Here is a 21,293-nt window from a genome sequence, read left to right on the forward strand (position 1 = left end):
ACCAAGACAAGCAGACAACCCCATCCAAGGGTCTTCCTCCACTGCATTTAATAAGCAGTAAAGTATAACTGTAAAGTCTTTTCCTTCCTTTTTCCTTTAGAAGACAGCATTTCTTTTCTGTTTTTTTCTTTTCAAAACTGATAAGTTTAATGGGTAACAATAATTATTAACAAATTCATGAAATCTCAAAATATCTCTTAATTTCTTTCTCCAACTACCCGGATCATTGTTGCCAGATATGGAATAGGAAGTGAATCTAGAAAAAGTACAAGAGTTTTCATGTTTCAGTATTTTTCAATTACTTTTTCAACTTAGATATGATAACAATAATATTTTTTTATGTCAAACAAGACAAGATGTAAATCAACGCCATTCTTCAGGAAATTATCAGTTTGTTATTTCCTTCTACTGGGAGTTTTGTAGCCAAAGGATTCAGTTTATGAGTTTAAATTTTAACTGTTTTGTGTATAAGCGGATCGTCTTAAGAGTTAACGATGTTCATCATCTTTGAAGTCAAAAAAGCTGCGTGTCTGAATAAAGCAACAATGATGTTGTCAATAATGAAGCCTTTGGGGACGGGTTGGTGATTCCAACGTGCAGATAAAGAGTCTGAACTTGGAAATCCTTTGGTCTTTATGTGGTGACAAGTCTCATCCTTGGGAGGATAAAATTTCTCAATATTTTATGAGTTTTTCTAGAGAAAATCTCCACACTGATCCATTGTATGCTATATAGAATGCATAAGAAACATGAACAATCTATTGGATTTTGCATATTAGTACTCATAGCAGCATGACATTTACAGAAAAGGTTCTTTGAAAAAATATAACGTACTTACACGTTATATAGGGATAAGATTTGTTTTTTTTTAAAAAAAATGCTTTAAATTGAAGTTTTTGCTCACTTTGAGCAGAGTTGTGACCTGTGAGTAGACAAAAGTGGTTTAATGATTTTGATATTTTGGATGTTTCTAACGATGTTAATATATTTATTTTGTATTGGATATCCAACCGAATCGTTTCCAAAAATTAATGTCCGATCAAGAAATCAGATTGGATTTGAATTCAGATTTGGATGTACATAAATATCCGATCTAATTCAAATTCAGATTGAATTCATTTACTCTATATCTAATGCTCTAGCCAAATTCGGTTCAAACTTCGAATTCAGATTTAGATATGAATGTCACAATCGAATTCAGATTCAGATTTAAATTCTGATATGAGATTTCTTTGTTCATATTGGAATTTGAATTCGAACTTGTGAATATCCGAAAGAGTGGATATGTTAAGAGTATATCTGATTTCAATTTGATCCGTTGATCAATTGGCAACCCTTGTGTATAAATTATTCCAAGACCTCAACCCAGAATAAGAGAAGCAAAAGAAAAGGAGCTGGTAGGGTTTTAAAGGCTACATTTAACGCTGCTAATGGAAAGGGAGGAAATAATTGATCGCGTGTCTAAGGTTACATTGTTTATGCAAAAATTAAGAAAGCACTTTAGATTTGTTAATTATTCATTATAGGTATATGATTAACAAGAAGTATATTTATTTAAAACATGGGGACAATCTGCTGTACTGAATGAAAGAAAAGAACAGTTCCTTTTCAATGTTCTTTTTCCAGAGAGAGAAAAAGCAGGTTAGTTTTGGTGTGAATATCAAGGAGAAACAAGAGAGAGAAAGAAAAAAAAAAAAAACACTTAGGTTGGGTTTGAAATTTGATTTTAACATCTATACCAAAGCGGATTTTAGAAACATACTTTAATGTAAAAAGTGTATATTTGAAATAAAAAAAAGGGAAGGTGGTCGCCGGGGATCTCGGATCCGCAGTGATAATCTTAGATCCATGTTAATCAAAGACAACCTTGTCTTTTTTATTATCATGAGATATCCTTGTTTTTAAACTTCAATTGGATGTTGGAGGAGATGAAACTCTCTAGTCCTTTTGAGTTTCGTTACTACTATGCATTAAGCGGGTGTGATTAAACACACCACCCAATATAAATGCATCAAGTAGTGTGTGTTGTGAGATGCTAGAAACTATGAAACCTAACTCAATATATATATATATATATATATATATATATATATATATATATATATATATTAAGCAGGTTTGATCAAACACAACACCCAATATACATGCATGTAGTGTGTTGTGAGATGTTAGAAACCACAAAACATAAAGATTCGACTCATTATTATATATATATATATATATAGAGAGAGAGAGAGAGAGAGAGAGAGATAGAGAGAGAGAGAGAATCTCCATGATTTGAAGCCGGGTACTTGCACATTTTCTTAGCCTCAATAATGATTTTAGGACGCTTTAATGGGTTGAAGGAAGAAGGAAATGTTTTGGAAATGATATGTGTCACATTGGTCGGACCCTGAGAAGCACAATCACGGAGTTCTACAAGGAAACGTCAATTCCAATATGTCATTCCTCGTTATTGGTCTCTTCAACTTACTCAAATAGAGATGTCGGTAGTCAAAGAAAGAAAAGGACTTCTCAATCCTTTCTTTTGCAGATGGAACAAGTCGGTTTTACAAAATATATATATATATATATATATAAAGTAACTTATCAATTTAATTAAGATTTATATATATAAAGTAACTTATCAATTTAATTAAGATTAAGGCTGGTTATCGAGCCCGATTGTTGGTGGATACCTAGAAGGCATCGAGTTGGTTCGATAATTTTTTTAACATTTATTTTATTAATATTTATATATAAATACAATATTTTATTACGATTATATATTTATATTATTTTATTATATAAAATATATTTTTAATTTAATCGGGTTGCTGGGCTCATCTGGTTTTAGCTGGGCCTGATGTCCAAACTTAATTAAAACCGTCTCATCTATCATAATGAACGGTTATGAAAAACAAAAAAACAAAGTAAAAAAGATAACGAGTAATTTTTTTGTATTTTTTTTTGGTCCACCATTTTATTAATGAACTTCGTTCACCACCAAAGTCTCATATTTTAGATCCAACTTCATGCTTCCATTTTCTTCGTTACCAATATGAGATAACGTAGAAGTGGGGAGAAATCCTATAGAAAATTCTCTTTTCTAGAGAGAGGACAAAAAAGAGAAGAGAGAGAAACAGAGGTTTTTCTCCGAAATATGAAGCGCGAAAGAAAAAAAAAAGTGGGATGCTTTGGGCTATGAGCATCCCTTGAGCGAGTTCTAGATCTCACATGATCCAGATCTCCTTCATTTGGATCTAGCTCTTCATTTTCAGATCTGTTCTGCTCCAATCACTTTCTGTGATCTGATTCAATATCAGAACTCGCGTCTCCTGTATTTTCCCTAAATTTCTATCATACTCAACTTATTCATCTGAATTCAAACTTTGGATGCTCTCTTGGAATGAAATCTTACTGCATATAAAGTTTATATATTTTGTTTTTTTTTTCTCTTGCAGAAATGGACGGAACAAAATATAAGATTTCCATTTAATATAAGTTGAACGGTCGACACAGCCAAACTTTTAGAAATTATATTTTCACGTCTGTTTAAGAATTAAATTCCCAAATGCATGTCTCTTAAGTCACTCTTGTTTAACATAATTTGACTGTCGTTAGACGATATAAAATGACTTGATTTTCAAAAGCACGTTTTGTCTGTTTTTTGCCAAATTTAAGCAGCAAACAAGTGCCTTGAAATATGTAATAGCCTCAAGGGGCATAGCGTAGCTGGTTGAGCTAGGAGCCTGTACTAAGGCAGGTCTCTAGTTCGATTCCTGTGGGCGTTATGTTCTTGTGTCTTAAGGCGGTAGGGCACGGCATCTAAGCTGAAGGGTGCACCGTTGCTATCGCTGACACCGACGCAGCTCAGGACCCCGGAGGCAGGGGGAATGGGGGGGCCTTCGGGCCTTTTTCGGGCGATGGGATTAATACCCCTTGCTCACCCGAAATATGTAATACTAATTCCCAAGCCTCACGACACCCGAAACCTGGGCTCAGGCTTGCCCGACTATTTAAACTTGAACCCAACCTGATTAAATTTAAAAATTTATTTTTTATATAAAATAATATATAAATATAATTAATAGTAATAAATATTATGTATATAAATTAATAACATAAATATTTAAAAAATTATAGAGTCCACCCGAGCTTATCGGGCCCAACTAGGCCGGCCTGACGGGTACTCGCCGGGGGCCAGCCTGGTGCACAGCCTTACTAATCTCTAAGAGGGTTGATGCAATGGTTGGAGTGAAGGCTGGCAGTAGGTCGGATCCTATTTTGAATCCATGTTGCATCAACCCTCTGTGTTAAACTTATTACTCACATGCAAGTTGAAACACGACAGGGGTGGCACCCCCGAGGCACCAAAATTATGCCTTATACCCTATGAGGATAAGGGGTTGAGTGGGACCTTTGGCCTTTTGTCGAGCGGTAGAAAACCCAACTCACTTGAAAAATAAGTGATGAAATTCGCGAAAGAAATTCTTGATTCTACTTTCTTTTTTGAATCAATTGTTTTTATGCCAAAGCTCCAAGTCATCGGTTTGATTACTCTGGGCGTTATTCCTCTGAATTGTAGCATGGTAGCATTGCAATACTACGAGTTAACCGGTGTCTACAGGTTCACTTAGGTTTTGAAGCAGCCCTAAATACTGGAGGAGGAGAATGGGGAGTCTTTGGCCCTTCTTCGTGTGGCTTTTGCGCACTCGAAGAATCTAATGGTCAATCAGGCTAGACTCATATAATATTTGGTTCTAACTTTGGAGTTTTACATGTTCAGCGTGACCTCGACTTCTCGGTGCCAGTGGCGTAGCCACATGTGGGCAACTGCCCACATCAGCTCTTTAAAATTCATTTATTTTTTACATTGAAAAATTTAATGTTTACTTCTATAAATATATAGGTGCCCCTCCAAATATAAATGTTTATAAAAAGGTGCTCCTCCAAATATAAATGTTTATAAACAGATGCCCCTCCAATTATTTATTCCGACTCCGCCGCTGCTCCGTGCTTGAGTTCATTTGGTTTGAGCTCGTGAATTAAAACCTGACTGAGCATGAGTGGTGATATTTTATAAGTTTGAATTGGCTTGACTCATTGAACAACCCTAGTTCTAATTGTGTATGCTCGAGTTTAATCAAGTTTCAGTTTATGTAACTGACAAGTCAAACTCAAATTTAAGCTCGAACTCGATTTATGTAACTGACAAGTCAAACTCAAGTCGAGCTAGCTCAAGTCATGCCCAAGCTATCTCTAGGATGTCAATAGGTCAAGCTCGAATGAAAAACACTTCTTATGATGTATCGTTTTCCAATGTTCATATATTGGATTTGGATTTGAATTATAATTTGAGAAATTTGTACCGTTGTCCAAATCGAGTCTGAATTTACAATCTGAATCCAATTCGAATGTAACTTTTAGATTAACATCCAAATCTGAATCAGACTTTTAAACTGAATTCAAATTGCATTATGGAGATTGGATACATGATGTTTATTTAGAATCATATCTGGACTGAATTGGTGATCATTTACATAAATTCAAATTCAAATTCAATCGAATGTCCCTTCTAAAATCCGAATTTGATCTAATTTATGATATTTGTGCATTGATTTTTTTTTTTCATACCCGATTTTCTAAAAAGCGGTTAGATCCAAAATCTGATTCATTCACATCCTTAACTGCTCGATTGTTTGAACACCTCCTCAGAAATTCTTTCCACCATGGAATCCTGGGCATCGGGCCGGCCCTGCCCGATACCCAACATCCTAGCTTGGGGTAAAATAAAAAAATATTTTTAAATGTAAAATAAAAAAGTAAAGTATATTTTGAATAATAAAATATATATTATTATTAAATAAATAAATAAATAAATCGACCCGGATCGAGTCCCATCAAACCGACCTGACAGGTTATCGGACCGACTTGAGTTGGATTTTTTAGGGTTTGAACCTGAGTTCAATCAAATTGAATACTAGGTATCAGTCGGTATCAAACCCGATGCCCATGCTTATCCCAAACGAGTCCGTTTATAAAAAAAAAAAAAGTAACTTAAAAGTCTCGATCTGAAGTTTAAATTACCCGCATCGAATCAACTTGTATTGATAATTTTTAAATAATTTTTTTTCGCTCGAGAATGTAAAAAACAATTTATTATTATAGGAGGTCCGGGGCCAGAGGAACTCAGATCCCGTTAAGTGGGATCGGATTTTGACGCCATATAAAAATTCAAACATGGGCAAAAGTGGAATATTTCATTTGGGGGTTTTCTTTTTTGTTATAATCGCAAATGACACTTTATTTTTTTCAAAGTTCATGTTAAACCGTCGCCTTTTCTTTTGGCAACTCTTCTTATCTATTATAGAGAGCTGCACACGGCAGAGTTTAGCTCGAGCTCAACTCGACTAAGAAAAGCTCGAACCTGAGTCGAGCTTTGACAGAACAAGCTCTATGAAGCCATGTTGAGTTCAAGCTCTACTCGTTTAACTCGTTTAGTTGCTACTCGTTTGATTATGTTTTCGTTATAATTTAATAATCATTATATAGTCGAGTGGAATCAAGTTTAGATGAATCGAGTTTTTACAATTTGAGCTCCAGTTGGGTCAGCTCAAACTCGACTCAACAATACAACATCGAACTCGAACTTGATTAATTTAACTCATTTAATTTTTACTTGTCTAACTATTTTCTCAATATAATTTAAAATTTATTATGTAGTCGAGCTGAATTGAATTTAAACAAGTCGAGTTCTTACAATTAGAACTTGACTCGTTTAACATTTCAAGCATACACTTAAACTTAAGCTTGACTCATTTATAAATGAGTTCGAATTTGAGTCACGTTTAGAGAAACAAATTCGAGTCAAACTCGATTCATTGTGCAGCCCTTGGCAAGTCTACTTTTGTGATTATGATAAATATTTAAGCCCTTAAAATGAAAACAGTCAACTCCATACTTGTAGGCATTTGATAACAACATATAACAACCCTTTGGAAATAAGTCATTTGGAGAAGAGGGCATGCCATATAGATCATATTGCAGAATAAGAGGGCATGCCATATAGATCATATTGCAGAATAGTCCTCATTCTAAATGGTTTTGCAGACAAGTTCCTAGCTCGTAATTCAATCTGTGTTAAAATAGCTAATTTAGAACTTTATTCGTGAATAAATAATTCACATGTTTTTTTTTATTGTCATATTCTTTAGTTGGCAGAGCTACATGGTGACTGGTGTGGGCAACTGTCCACACTAGTTTCTTAAATTTTTGTTATTTTTGAATGAGCATCTTTATGAATCTACTTTAAAATTGGGGTAGATTCATATAACACTTGTTCTTGTATTTCATGTCATGAAACACTCGCACATTGTTCTTCCTGCTAAACAATCTTAGAGTATTTGGTCAACTTTTGATGCTTTAAGGTGGAACCCTACTATACTTTAACTTATATATCGATGAACCATTATTTACAGCCGATGAAAATGATGTTCTTAGGAATTTAGATGGAGATTGAATGCCTACCAACTCTTGTCTTGTCCATTGGATCAAACCCATCATAGATCCCTCGCATTTTTTTGTTTTACAATACCCCATAGGAACATTAGTTTGAAGAGCATATTTTTTTAGTTGTGCTAAAAAACAAATTATTTAGTTAGTAAGTATCATTAAAAAAATTGCCACATATTTTTTATGTAGTTCACCATGTTTTTTTTTTTTGAGGAAGTGGAAAATATGGTTGGACGGTTGTGACTCAAAAAATCACACCACTTAAATTCTTTTTAAAAAAATTTGAACAAGGTTATGTTTATGAATCTTTTTTTGCTCAAATTGTTTTTGAGAAAAATATTGATCTTTTATAACAAAATTTGGTACTACAATGTACAAGATATTTTAATTAAAACACATATTTAGATTCATTGTTTTTTTATATTTTAATTATATATTATCTCAAGAGTGATTTGATAAGAAGCATATATTTGCTTAAATAATATTTGTTTAATAGTCAAAAAATAGACTGGCTCTTCTAACATTAAAATTCAATAGTACCAAGTTGTTTTTACAAAAATGATTTGAATTAAACTTGATTTATGTTGAATTAGTGTTTATATACACATTAGAAGGATCAGATTTTATTTAAATACTTTTTAACATCTCTTATTCAAGTGGTATGACCTTTATTAATCACTTTAAGGATTGATATCTCAAATTTTCCTTTTTAGTGAAGTGTATGAGTTCTTACTTGGCATGTCAGTTTATTTTCTTATGACCGCTCGTGCGCTTTAAGATAAGATTGGAAAATAATTATTGAACTGAATTCCTCAGAAACTATTTTCTGGAAGCGGCCAAAGAATCAAGGGCTTTATCACTCAAAAAGGTATAACATTGGGGCTTTTTCTGCAAAACTCAAGAAGAAGTGCTGTGGCTTGCTCGAGTAGACCCTCCTCTCCTTCCATGGCGGCTTTCAAGTATATCTATCTGTTGATGTTGGCCACCACAGAAGAACTCCATCCTTCCGCCACCTTCAAAGGGAATGAAGAGATTGACCTCCATGGTGGTTAAATTGGCCATGATGGGTCGCATGATGATGATGGTGGTGGTGGTGGTGGTGATGATCAGGAGAGTTGAAGGCCACAACGATGCAGGTGACGGCGGCCACTGCGATTCCAATCCTGAGTACCGGATACAGGCGGAGTATTGGGCTGGAGGGATGAACATCGACGGCCACGCTGACGATTGGAACGACGTTGATGGGTTCTCCTTCCCTCTCCTGCCTGCGTTGGATCCAGACGAGGATAAGCAGTATCCGGGAGGATCGGTTAACGTCAAGGTAGGTCGCGGGGAGAGAGAGAGAGAGAGAGAGAGAGAGAGAGAGATTCTCTCGACCACTTTTTAACTGGACTTGATCATTCTATTTGTTGATTTAGGTCTTTCTTTGGCTATCTTTTTAATTGCTGGCGTTGAAGAGATTATATGTCTTTTTCTTTGAAGTTTGATTTGCTTAGTTCTTGTTCTTGGCTTTGATTGGTGTCCTTTTGACGGTCTCTGATTGAATGCTACCAGGCTGTGCACGATGGTAGAGACGTTTTCTTTATGCTGCAAGTTAATGGCGATTATGCATATGAGAAAGGGTGAGTCCCCTCGATGCTTTCCTGTATTGATTTCCACACTTTATGACTTTGTGTGTTTGTAAATTGAATCTTGGGAACTTGTCTTTGGTCTTTTGTGGCTTTTGGGTTGTACATTTTGGGGACAAGTAGGTGTTTTAGAAATTATACTTAGTTGTTCTTGCAAGAGGAAGCCGAGTTGCCAACGAATTCCGAGCACTCCACAAGCTGGGCTTTCAAACCATAATATAGTGTACCTTAATGCTTAAATATGGTAAAGAAAATATTACGGGGCACGATAATATTGGGGAGCACAATTACCTTTGATTCTTACATGCTTTTCGTGGTAGCTATAGCTAGGATCTGTAAGTTGCGTGACCACCCAAGATTCTGAATAGAACGTATTTGCTCTGTTTTATCATCGTATTTCCTTCAGGAAGAAGCAACGCATAAGTGATAGTAGAGTAGTTTTTTGCTTGGAAAGAGTTTGTGAATTTGTTTGATATTTGTCTGCTAATGATTTTTTCTTTTTTATGCCAATTATTGGTTAGAGGCTTAAAGCTTCCGGAACTCACTCTTTGTCCTTGATGCTAATCCTGCCTTATGGATTTGAAAACGTACTTTTGTTAGCTTCCTGCAATATTATTGCGAAGGGCATTTAGCATGCAGTTCTCTTGTCCCTCCTCTTTTGGTTTTGACAGTACTTGAGCAATTACACAGGTTAAAACTATTGATTCAGGATAAAAGCTAGTCTTACTTTGCTTGTTTCTCTATCAAGCTGGAAACCAAGAAGGATTAGCTGGCTTCTGTTGGCCTATCAATTCAAGTCCATATTTTTCTTTTGTTCTGTAATTGTTCTGAAAATGAATGCTTGAATACTTGTCCATCGATCATTTCAAACTTCACTTTACTCAGTTTTGTTTCTTTCTATGGTTGCATAGTTTCCAGTTGCAATTTTACCGTCTATGTTTGGTTCTGATCCAGTTCCAGTTGAAAGTTCTCCAGGATCCTGGAGAAATCTCGCAGCTTCCACAGATGCTTCTGAGAATAGGGATTAAAAGTAAAAAGTTTAAACTTGAGAAACAGAACTCTAATATATGGAGCTCAACATGGTGGAAATTAATTCTATTACATTAGCCTTCAAAAAAATAACTAATGAGCTTAACGTCTCATGCTGAGAACATTGACTTGCAAGCTTATATTATTTATCTAATGGGTTCTTAGAGGTCAAACGTTTCATGTGTCAATACTGGGTTTGAATCTACATGTGGTAAACCTCTTGCTTTTCATTTCCTACAGGAGGTCAACATTGTCTATAAAATGGTCTTATAAATCTGTGTTATATTTCTTATCACTTTTTAATATGTATGTGCATGAGTGCATATTGATGCTGGCGAGACTATATACAGGTGAATTTACTATCAGTTTTAGCTAATTTTTCTTGGCATGTTGATCTAAAACATACTTGTTTTGACGGCAGTGACCAAAAACGATGTCCATCTGTTGCTCTCATGTTTCAAATTGGAGAAAATGCTACATACCACAACGTAAGCATCATTAGTGGTGGTTCTCACTTCTGTTTTCCTTGAGTTAACTATTACCACATTTTAGTTTATTTGTTTCAAAAGGTAGTTCCAGAAAGCTTTTTATTAACCATGGTTGTTTGTCGTAGTACTTTCTTTTGGAATATTAGCTGACAAAAGTACCATTTCACAAGATGGGTGGCTGTGAGGACATGCCAGGCACTTGTACCAACAAAACATGCCGGGGACATGAAGTTGACATCATGCACTTCTCCATTGGAACTGCTGTACCGGGACGTCTCTATGGTGGCAATCATCTAGATAACAGTGAGGGTTCTGGGGGAGACAGGTAGTTATTATTACGTTACAAAGCATTTATGGTTGCAATGCTTAGTTCAATAGTTATTTCATCCTATCACCTTTTTCCTGTCCTTCCAACAGGTTTGGTCATTTGGTGGACCTCTACTCATGGAATCCACACTGTCGATATCTTGATGGAAGTGGTCCTGCTGGTAGTCTTTCTGGTAAATGCAACAGGTTTTCTATTCATTAATAGTCATGGCACTTTATCACTTTTATTTGCCATCCTGAATCATGTTTGCTGTTCCTCCATCATTCTTAGTTTTAACAAGTCATATTCACTATTTTGCAAATGTCCTAGTCATTCTGAAACTTTGGGATGGAAAAGCAGCTATACCTTTTCTTTAATCTCCAAAAGTAGCTAGCTCCATTTACGTTTCAATGAACATTAATCTACTTGTGATATGGAGCAACTGTCTTTGTCCAAGCATAGAAAAATGATACTGGGGGATATATTTTAGGGGCCCTTGAAATTTTTTACCAAATGATTTGCGAACTTGATTAGCAGTATCACCCCAAATATACTGATTGCTTTTTATTCTTTTAAATGCTAGGAAATGTTTCTAGTGCACAGAATGACTGGAAAGGAGCTTGGTGGCATGATAGTTTTACCACTCACTCTGGTAAGCATTCGTTTTGAGCTTTTCTCCTTTTTGGTGCGTACTTATCAGATATGTCAAGGTCTATATGAGATGCTAGTATAGTTTGAGTTCAGTCGACATATTAAAACTCTTGGAACTTTTCCCTGATTGCTCATTTTCAACCTTTAGGGCAAAGAAATTTCTGCACATGCACTTTTACCTCTGTTTTTGTTATATAATAGAATGTGATTTACCCTATGGATTTGTAATTTTCTGTATCTATAGAAACTGTGAAGAAAATTACCCGGTTTTCTGAATCTTGTTATGTTTATTCCATTCATTAGAGGCTGCTTTAAATTTGACAAATATGTATCTCCATATTTAATCGGAAAGGCTTAACTGACCTTAAACTGACCCGAATTTTCTTTCAAAGTAAACTAATTCTTGGTGCCCTTGTTTGATTTATGGCCAGTTGGTTTGGTGAATGATTGTACTTTTCTTCTTTCTGATAAAATAGCATTTGCATCCAGAATTACAGAAATATGTTCTACATTGGTCGCTAATATGTTTGTCCCTTTTTCCATGTAATGAACCAAACCGGTACGTTTTTATGTATACCCGTTTGTCAGTGGTACTAGCTTGCATAACTTTCACAACATAAATCTGCATGTTAGAGATCAACGCTGGTCAGGGGCTAAATTTGAAATGATTTATCCAACTTGTAATTTATTTGATGCACCTATATCAACCTTTTTCTTCAACGTATGAAAAAGAATAAGTCAATGATTACATTGATTTCTAAAATTTAAAATCATGACTGGCTAGAAGTCTAGAAGTTACAGCAATAGACAACTACCAGTATGAAACTTGAGCTGTTGCTGGTGGTACTCAATCAACATCAAGCTTCCCGCAGTTCGTCTTGGGATTTGGCTTCAGTATCAGAGCTATTCCTTCTATATACTTCTTGGTTACTGGTTCAAGATATCCTCTGAAAGTCGATAAATTTATTCTTATCCTTGGTTAAGCATCGCTTGAATTTAACTGTACTGCACTTCCCTATTGCAAAGCATGTCCAGACATTGAGTTTATATGCTGATCTCAAGATGTGCATCTTTTCTCCCTAGGTTTTGTGGAGGAAGACAGCCCATACTCAACAAATGGTCAAAAAGGCACATATTATTTTGAATTCTCAAGGCCCCTAAGAACGATGGACCATCTTCAACAGGCAAGTTCTATGCATGAAGTGTGTGCGTGTGTGTGAACCAACCAACAAGAGTAGGATGTTATGTGCTTATCATGTGATATTGCAATGAGGACTGCAGGACGCACAATTCACAATGGGTCAGACATCAAACTTCGCAGTTGCATTCTGGTATCCCATGGACGGGAAACCATGGAGTGGATCCCAACACTATTCCGCTAATTGTAACTGGATGCCACTTGATATTGCCCAACCATCTACTAGCTCCGCTACAAGACTCTCGTCAGGTCACTCTAACTCGGAAGATGCAGTGAACATCTTTGCCATTCTCTTGTCGGTGGCAGCATTCTGCATTTCTGTTTTTATGGCATATTGGATTAAGAGGTCTAAGGCTGTTCCGTTCACACCAATCGACCATCTTTAGCCCCCCCCCCCTCTCTCTCTCTCTCTCTCTCTCTCTCTCCCTCTCTCTGTTGTAACTTACAAATTTGAGATATACGATTTGAAGTGACATTTATTTGGATTCATTTAGCTGGATTAAGCATGAGAGAATCTTCTACTACAAATACCTCTTAGTCACATTTTTGCGTGAAAATTCAGATTGATGCTTGATAAAGCTGGAAATGTTAAAATATCAGGAGCTGTTCTTTCAACAATATCTGAAGTCTACCGTCTGTTACTGTCGTGAAAAGTCGGTCTCATCCACTTCAGGATTGTTTTGTTCCCTGACAGAGTGTACACAGGAAGCAGTGGGTTTTGCAACTGATTATCCTTGTGCTTGGTAACAAGTATCCAGACAGACAGAATTCTATTCCAACAAAAAATCTTGTGTTTGATAGAAGATTGAATTTCTATACAATAAGGGCGACCATCCCCCAAAATCAAATGCAATTTACCGAACAATTTTCGCCAAGCAATTGAATCATATGGTACATATATTCAGATCAAGATGGATGGAATGCCATAAGGTCAGATCACGTTGAGACCATGGGTTACAGTAGTTCTTTCAGACTGCTGGACTCATCTTTTGCTTCCCCTCATTGTTATGGTACAGACAAGGTGGATCACCCTGCATACTGGTTCTGTTGCCACATGCTCATTGGCAAAGAGAGTGCCGAAGTCTGCAATGGTGTGTAAGCATCACAAAGTGCCACTATGATACACTCCTGAAAAAGAAGCCGGCAAATGTGTGAAGTTATTTCCTATGGCAGCCTTTCAAGTAGTTCTGTAAATGTTGAAGAAAAAAAATCACTGCAGAGTATAAACATTTTCATCCTACGTTGAACCAATCTTTCTACTGTAGAATATATCTTCAACCGATTAACAATTAATCATCACCTGATTCATCTAAAGAGAAAGCAACCAGAGTGATAAAGTCTTGCAGTCCATACATATGGACTGTTCACATGGTTGTGGAAACATGAACTTGTAAACAAAAACAAAGAAAAGATAGCTTAAACTAATGATATTTTCCAGTTGTAGAAGAAAATAGCAACTTAGGATGGTATTCACTGTCGACAGAACTAGTAGGTGAAGAAATTAATGATATGAGAATCAACACATGAAGCATTTTAATGAGAACTTATAAATCACCAACAGGCAGCATAGGTGAAAATTAACAGGAAGTTACAAGGAGGAAAAACATTGACAGCACATGTAATCTTTAAAGTGCATCTCCATAATGAAGAGAGTTTTTACTCGATGAGGAGCATTTCGATGAGAAATAAAAGACAAGTATATGCAAGCAGCAGAAAATAGAAACTAGAAAGTGGACTTACAAGTTCAAAATTGAGGATCAAAAGAGAAAATCTTTTTCTGCTCATCTGTTGGGTTCATTAGCCATGTGCAGAACATCCATGCTGCACCAACAACTGACGAAAGAGAGAGCATTGCAAGAAGACCAAAATGAGAGACGTCATTTGCTATTATCACCAAGCCCAACATCATAAGCTCTGCAAGGCTTTGCATGGAGACCTCAGTAGTGCCGATCAAATTAGCTTTAGATGCTGGTATTCCTGTTTGAAGTATTTGGGCCCCAACTACATCATATGACATATGCCCTAATCTTGAGATCACCTGCCAAACAAAATGAAAACTATAAACATTAAAGTAGAACCACAAAAAATGGATTTAAACGGGTCTGCTATCTGCCAAAATCTCTCAGGCTTTGATTTCCTTCAAGAAGCTTATTGATAATAAACCTGAGAAAGCCTCATCTTCTTACATTGATAGTGATTTGAGCCCAAACAAGCAACCTAGTTTTAGCGCCAAATCGAGAAAGCTGGGCCGAAACAAAAAATACCGAACAATAAAATTAGATGCTTTTTCTTACAATCAAGCAGAGGAAGAACAGCATGGGAGTTTGACGTGAAAGAGAACCACTCCAGTATACAGCGACGGCAACAGTAAGAAGTGCAGCTTGGAAAAGCAGACCTGCTGCACCTGCCTGGTATGTTCAAAGTAATAATGCATTTCAGAATTGCCAATAAATCTTTTCATTGACAAGAAAAGAAACCAATATCTACGGATGTGGTAGACTACAGAAGTTGGTCAACTCAAACCTTTAGAATGCCAAGGCGCTTCACCAGGCCTGCAGATAAAAAGGTTGCAGTAACGCCCATGAATGAACACAATCCACTGAATCCACCTATTATAGATGGATTCAAACCTGTGGAAAATCATGGAGGAATCAAATAGATTGATCATGAATCAGGACTAGATGGCATTATTGCCATGAACTGGCCAACACCAAGATATTAAAAAGATAACAAGATAAACACCGAGCGTTTATTTAAGTAGAAAGAATGTTTCAACAAAAAGGAATAAAAAAACACTAGAAAGTGCAGACTTGATTGCAGAAGCAATTAGTTCCTTGCAATTGGAACCAGAAGATCAACTCAGAAAAAAATGGGTCAAGCATTTAAGCTATAGTTTATAATAAATGTTTACAGGCAACATCAGAGAAGGCTTTATGACCAAATTGTGCATATTTACCAAAAGTTTAATTCATCATATTTTATTATTTTCTAAAGCAAAACTAGTTTAGTTAAAGTTTTCAAGGAAGTACAGAATTTTGGAACATGGAAAAATAAATATCTGGAACCACAAAGAGTATGGACAAGTTTAAACATGGCATTCTAGTACTTACTGGTTGACATCATAGTGTTGAAGTTCTCCCGGGAAAGAAAGCCAGCTCAATCACATGGTGTAGATACAGAACATTTGTTGAAAATTTTGAGTTTAAGGCCATAGCTACATATATTCCCACAGCTCAAAGTTTTTAATTCCATAAGACATCTCTTTCTCTCTCTGTGAGCAATACATCATCCCATTCTTGTCTTCCAGAAGCTTGGCACAAATTAATGAAGATTTGGAATTTGGATCCTTCCTCTGTTTTTCATATAGGGACAGAGTGGACAGAACTGCTTATCAGGTCAGGTACTATGTCCATGCATTAACCTTTTTGAATCCCGCATAAACAGATAAATGAACAAAACGTATAGATGTGGGACTAGCTACTTGTATATTTCTACACGTTTGGGGATCTAGGAGAACATTTTGTAGGTTGCATTAAAAATATTGAGCTCAAGTTAAATAAGATTGAATCAGCAGGATCAGCTGTTAAAAATTGGAACAGCAGTTCTGTTTTCATAGATGTGATTACTGATTTCAAATCCAAGAGGTGAAATAATTCAAATAAACAGAAGTCAACATGCACAATGCATGTTAGAAAAGAAGAACAAAAAGGTCATGCAAATAAAAAAATTTCAATCAACTAAGATCCAAAAAACAGATGTAAGTAAAGAACTGGTTCTGCAAACTCTACAGCTTCACAAGTTAATAACATACCACGCTGTGTTAAAAAGGATGTCATTAGGCCTCCGGGTGTCAGGACAACATTGAAGCAAAGCAGCACATATGCTAGACTTGCAGGAAGAACAGACAAGTTCATGTAATCCAGCCAACCATGCTTGATTGCATCTACACCTTTGGTCACTAGAAAATAAGAAAAAGAGTAAGATCATTTCTTAATGAATATCTATCTAGTTATCTTGCAATCTATCCACCATACCATCATTTATTGGTGAAATAACATATTGCAAAACTGAAAGCGCAGTTTTACCTAAACCCCTTCCATTTTGCGATTTGCTCTTTTTGCAGGCACGCTCACATGTTAAGCAGGATTTTGGGCGATCAAGAACTCCCCTTGCGAGCTTGTTTGTTAACCATACCAACAGAACCTGAAGCATAAACAAGTTGTAGATTATATATAGCAACCAACCAATATATATATATATATATATATATATATATATATATATATATATATATATATAGAGAGAGAGAGAGAGAGAGAGAGAGAGAGAGAGAACAAGAGAGATACCAGAACAGGCAATGTGCATATCATTAAACCACATGCAAGTTTTAAGCAGGTAATCGTATCATATTTGGACAGAAGAACACCAAACAGTGATGCTCCTGCAATCTGCATGTAAACCAGAAAAATTCTAGCTATTAGAAACAGGAGAACAGGAACATGCATAATTAACGTCCATGTCCAGCACCAACCATATCCTACAGACACATTTGACCACCATGCACCACACCATAAAGAGTGCTGGAACAGTGGGACTTGGACATTTATCTACCCCGTGTTACTTTGGGAAGCAGCTCTAGGGTAAGGACATCTTTAACTTGATATAGCATATTGAATATGATTGCATTTTACTTTGAACAATAAGCAAAGTTTGCTCTTTCTGTTTTTCTGTGCACTTCCACTAATCTTCACATTGCATCAATCCTATGATAAGGGCACTTGATAATTGAAATAATATATTAAGTATGAACACATTTTACTTTGGGTAAATATTAAAACACAAATTTCGCTTGCTTTGTTCTTTTACACACTCAAGCAATTTTCAAATTTTACTGGAATTAACACGATTTCGTTAGTTCACCTCCTTCCTTAAACATCTCCCACATCTTTCTTTCCCATCCTCCACCTTCTTTAATGTTCTATAGGTCTTAAAATTAAATCTATCTTAACGATTGGAAGTCAACCATCTAAAACTTTTACAAATTCTACAGCAAATAAATGATGCACTTTCCGCAGATTCAAACAAAACAACTAGTTGATTTGTAGGTTTGAGACAAATGCCATGTCGAGTCTGACCCACAGAATTCTGCCAGGACATAATTTTTATCAAGCCCAAACCTCCAAAGTCCCTTGCATATACAAAAACAAACTTTTTTGCAATTTTTTCGTATATACTTAAACAAATATCCAAAATCACAAAATTCTTAGATATCTCAAATAAAAAACCAAATTTAGTGAGATATCAATGACTATGCATCAAGCTTCTGCAGTTTATGACTCTTACTCTTTTTTCCTCATGGTTTTCATGAGAAGAGTGAACTTTCAGAGTTATACATATCTCATTCACCAAGCACAAAATTATAGAAATTGTAATGATAATTATATGACAATCACAAACAAAAGAAAGAGAGCTGAGGAAAAGAAAAAGCCAGAACTCTTACCTCACAAAGAAGATCAACTCTATTAAGCATAGCATTGGCTTGGGCTAATGCAATTGGCCTATTTGAACCAGCCAACTGCAAATAAGCAAAACAAACAAGTGCAACATCCTTAGGGAAACAACTTACTTTAAGAAGAAAATGAAGATTCTCTTACCAAAACCACCCAATCACGTTCAACAGCTATCCCAGATGTGAGTCCCATAAGCCTCTCAATAGCTCCAGCTATGACAAGTACAACAAACCAAGGTTGGAGTAGCATGGAAGTTGCAGAAGCAGCATGGCTATGTGTACTGAGTGCATGAATTATCATTGCTGCTGATACTAATTGAGCAGCTGTCTGACAGAAAAAGAAGTATTAAAGACTCCCCAAAAATTTTAGAATGAAAAGAAGACCTAAGACATTGTCCACCTCCAACTTCCAGTAGAAAAACAAAGACACCTAAGCATACCTGTACCAGGCTCAGGTAGTTAAATGCATGGACTCGAGGAAATGTATCCATAAATTTCCCAATCAATGGGCCTCCAGAGAAAATTGCTATCTGTATATATTAAGTATTAATAGATGACTATTTAAATGATACAAGAAGCATTATGTAAATGACCATAGTTGCATAAGCTACCTTGGTGAAGAAACCCACTACAGCAACTGGTAGAAGGCTTGGATGTAGAAGTGCAACAGCTGCAGGCCAAGCAAAGTTCCATATTTGCTCCACAAAGTTTCCGGCTAGGAAACTTGCATATAAAGCTGACAGCAGATATCAACACCATGTTAGATGAAAGACAAGAAGCAACAACTGACAAAGCATTGCGACATCTAAAATAGCAACAAAGAAATGGAGTCCATATTCAGAAGAGCATGACCCTTCATTCAAGCTTGTAATAGCTAGCCTGCAGTCTAGTAGCCTAACTCATGATATGGCTCTGAGAAGCAAGGAGAAACCTGTATTAACAACCGCATGCTACTGAATGTATATGATTGAATTGTCACTTATAACTCCTGTATTTAACAACCGCATGCTACTGAATGTATATGATTGAATTGTCACTTATAAGAATGAGAACAAAATCATCAAATTCATGAAACACAAAAACAAACTAAGAGAACATAACTACGACCTTATTGGTATCCAATCAGGACCGAAATAACAATAACTAACATCCAGGAAGCATTCTCTATGTCCAAAAAACAACATGAATGTTCCCGGCTCTACCCAACTGTAAAATGAATATATCGTGAAAGAGAAACATAAAATGAGAAAGTAGTTTCCAACTATAAGGACGAAGGAACATAAAAAAGATGTATGGACTTACCATACAATCCTGCAGGATGAGCTGGAGTTGCGGCTAGAGCGTGTTGTTCTTCTACAGTCAGAACCTGACAAAAACACAGTAGTTATTACGGCTGTAACTGTAAACCGTACTCAGCACAAGAAAACAAATAGTGCCGCCAACATTCATTAAATTTACCGGGACACTCATAGGAATACGAAGAAGAGGTAAACTTTCAGTTACCGTTAGAGTTGACAGGAGATCGTCTGCAGGGGTGTCTTCTTCCTGCAACTGCAAGCGTTCAGCATTGAAAACCTCTGCATCCACCTGCACAACAGGAATGGAGCACCCACTTGGAATGGATGGGATTTCCTCCGAAGTCGAGCACTCCGAGGACAGCTGGTCATATCCGGTGTTTAGATTGTTCACGTGAGGCCTCCTTGCAGCAAGCCTGTCCCACCTTCCAAGAATCTTGGAGTCAGCCATGCAAAGAAACTAAAGAAAACTATCTTCTGTCTCAAGCGAAACACTAGTCCTCAATCGAGTATCCGGTTCCAACTACGCTATCATAGCAGGAAATCAACGAGCAAAGAACAATTATCGAATATGGCATCAACCGGTTCCTTTTCGTGGGCCTTCCCTGTCACTCCCAGGCCCCAGCATACTTAAGGATCCGATTATCAGCCTCCATGAAAATCCACTAGAGTTGCACATCTTGATAAGTAAACATCACGAATGGCAAGGTCGCCAACAATCGGAAACCAAACGAACCACAGAAAACCTCATGCACACATAAGCACACGATTTGCGCAATTTTAGACGTCAGCAATCACCACACTAGAAAAGGCTACATAAACACACACACACACGGTTCTTGCAATTTTAGACGCTACCATGCACCATCATTCGAAGTAGCGACAATCCCCAAAAGCACCGAATAACAAATACATAGCAGATTAATTCCGAAGCCATTAAAAAATGAATGAAAGAAAGAAAGATGAAAAATAACAAAATGGGGACAAAGAAACCGAAGTTACCGGCAACCGGAGGTCGAGAAGATCGGAGGGCGGAGGAGAAGGCCGGCAGCCGGCGCTGGCTGCGGGATTCTGAGGGACGGGACCAAGGAGAATGGCTGCGGATGGAAGGTCTGGGAGAGGATAACCATCCCCATGGGTGCTTCAAGAATCTGGGACTCGAGGAGACGGCTTCCAGACTACTCATGCGGCCTTGGGCAGAGGCGGTGGGCGTTCCCTTGAGAGTCTTCTAGTCTACGGCTTCTCCGCCGATGGCTCTGCTATGAGATTCGAAGTATCCGCAGAAGAAAAGAAGAAGAGGAGGGGTTGGTGAGCAGGAGGCCTTATCCTCCGAAGCAACGTTTCCATGGGAGACGCCGGATGGGGCTGCTGGTTCATTTTAAATAGAACTGAAGGCTCTGGTAATTGGTCTCCGAAATTATGAATATTACGGAAACAACACTCTGGTATTTCACTTCGCCATTTTTTTAGTGTGGTTACTTTCCAAATTCATCACCAACTCATATGTAATTGACAAATTCGTCCTTACTTTGTTCGATTTGACAAAGCCATCCTAGATATTTTTCGTTTTTAAGAAAAATTCTTGTTGTTACAGTTTCATGAATCTATCCTAAAACTTAGATTTATGAATACTTTCTAAGGTGTTTCATGAATATAACCCAATTTTTGGACCATACTCATAAAACATTTATATA

General features: G+C 36.7%; 2 protein-coding genes across 3 annotated transcripts; one reads left to right on the forward strand and one right to left on the reverse strand.

The window, feature by feature from the left end:
- Window positions 1–8,415: 8,415 nt before the first annotated feature.
- Window positions 8,416–13,288, forward strand: LOC116254263 (uncharacterized). Its single transcript, XM_031629526.2, has 8 exons — window positions 8,416–8,815; window positions 9,049–9,116; window positions 10,573–10,639; window positions 10,810–10,964; window positions 11,057–11,139; window positions 11,530–11,598; window positions 12,681–12,781; window positions 12,879–13,288. Exons 1-8 carry the CDS (start codon window positions 8,519–8,521, stop codon window positions 13,179–13,181), a joined length of 1,143 nt encoding a protein of 380 aa, XP_031485386.1. The 5' UTR covers window positions 8,416–8,518; the 3' UTR covers window positions 13,182–13,288.
- A 247-nt stretch (window positions 13,289–13,535) lies between these two features.
- LOC116254262 (solute carrier family 40 member 3, chloroplastic) lies at window positions 13,536–20,958 on the reverse strand. 2 transcript variants are annotated; one of them, XM_031629525.2, is made up of 14 exons: window positions 20,602–20,958; window positions 19,808–20,015; window positions 19,607–19,670; window positions 18,916–19,040; window positions 18,745–18,834; window positions 18,450–18,632; window positions 18,296–18,370; window positions 17,142–17,243; window positions 16,881–16,998; window positions 16,607–16,753; window positions 15,319–15,425; window positions 15,090–15,203; window positions 14,536–14,833; window positions 13,536–13,923 (listed from the first exon to the last, which is right to left on the reverse strand). In XM_031629525.2, exons 1-13 carry the CDS (start codon window positions 20,733–20,735, stop codon window positions 14,540–14,542), a joined length of 1,761 nt encoding a protein of 586 aa, XP_031485385.1. In that variant the 5' UTR covers window positions 20,736–20,958; the 3' UTR covers window positions 13,536–13,923; window positions 14,536–14,539. The 2 variants fall into 2 exon arrangements, with proteins under 2 accessions (XP_031485385.1, XP_031485384.1); XM_031629524.2 differs by having other exon boundaries at window positions 19,808–20,024; window positions 20,602–20,957.
- Between the last annotated feature and the right edge of the window lie 335 nt (window positions 20,959–21,293).

The sequence above is a fragment of the Nymphaea colorata genome, chromosome 5 (assembly GCF_008831285.2).
Source record: "Nymphaea colorata isolate Beijing-Zhang1983 chromosome 5, ASM883128v2, whole genome shotgun sequence".
Classification (NCBI taxonomy): Eukaryota; Viridiplantae; Streptophyta; class Magnoliopsida; order Nymphaeales; family Nymphaeaceae; genus Nymphaea; species Nymphaea colorata.

Coding starts and splice junctions, on each gene's coding strand:
- LOC116254262 (XM_031629524.2), bottom strand. CDS start 20,735: ATGGGGATGGTTATCCTCTCCCAGACCTTCCATCCGCAGCCATTCTCC. Junction 16,999..17,141: donor TATGCACATTGCCTGTTCTG/GTATCTCTCTTG, acceptor TTTATGCTTCAG/GTTCTGTTGGTATGGTTAAC. Junction 16,754..16,880: donor GCAAAATGGAAGGGGTTTAG/GTAAAACTGCGC, acceptor CTTATTTTCTAG/TGACCAAAGGTGTAGATGCA.
- LOC116254263 (XM_031629526.2), top strand. CDS start 8,519: ATGAAGAGATTGACCTCCATGGTGGTTAAATTGGCCATGATGGGTCGC. Junction 11,140..11,529: donor TCCTGCTGGTAGTCTTTCTG/GTAAATGCAACA, acceptor TTTAAATGCTAG/GAAATGTTTCTAGTGCACAG. Junction 11,599..12,680: donor TAGTTTTACCACTCACTCTG/GTAAGCATTCGT, acceptor TTTTCTCCCTAG/GTTTTGTGGAGGAAGACAGC.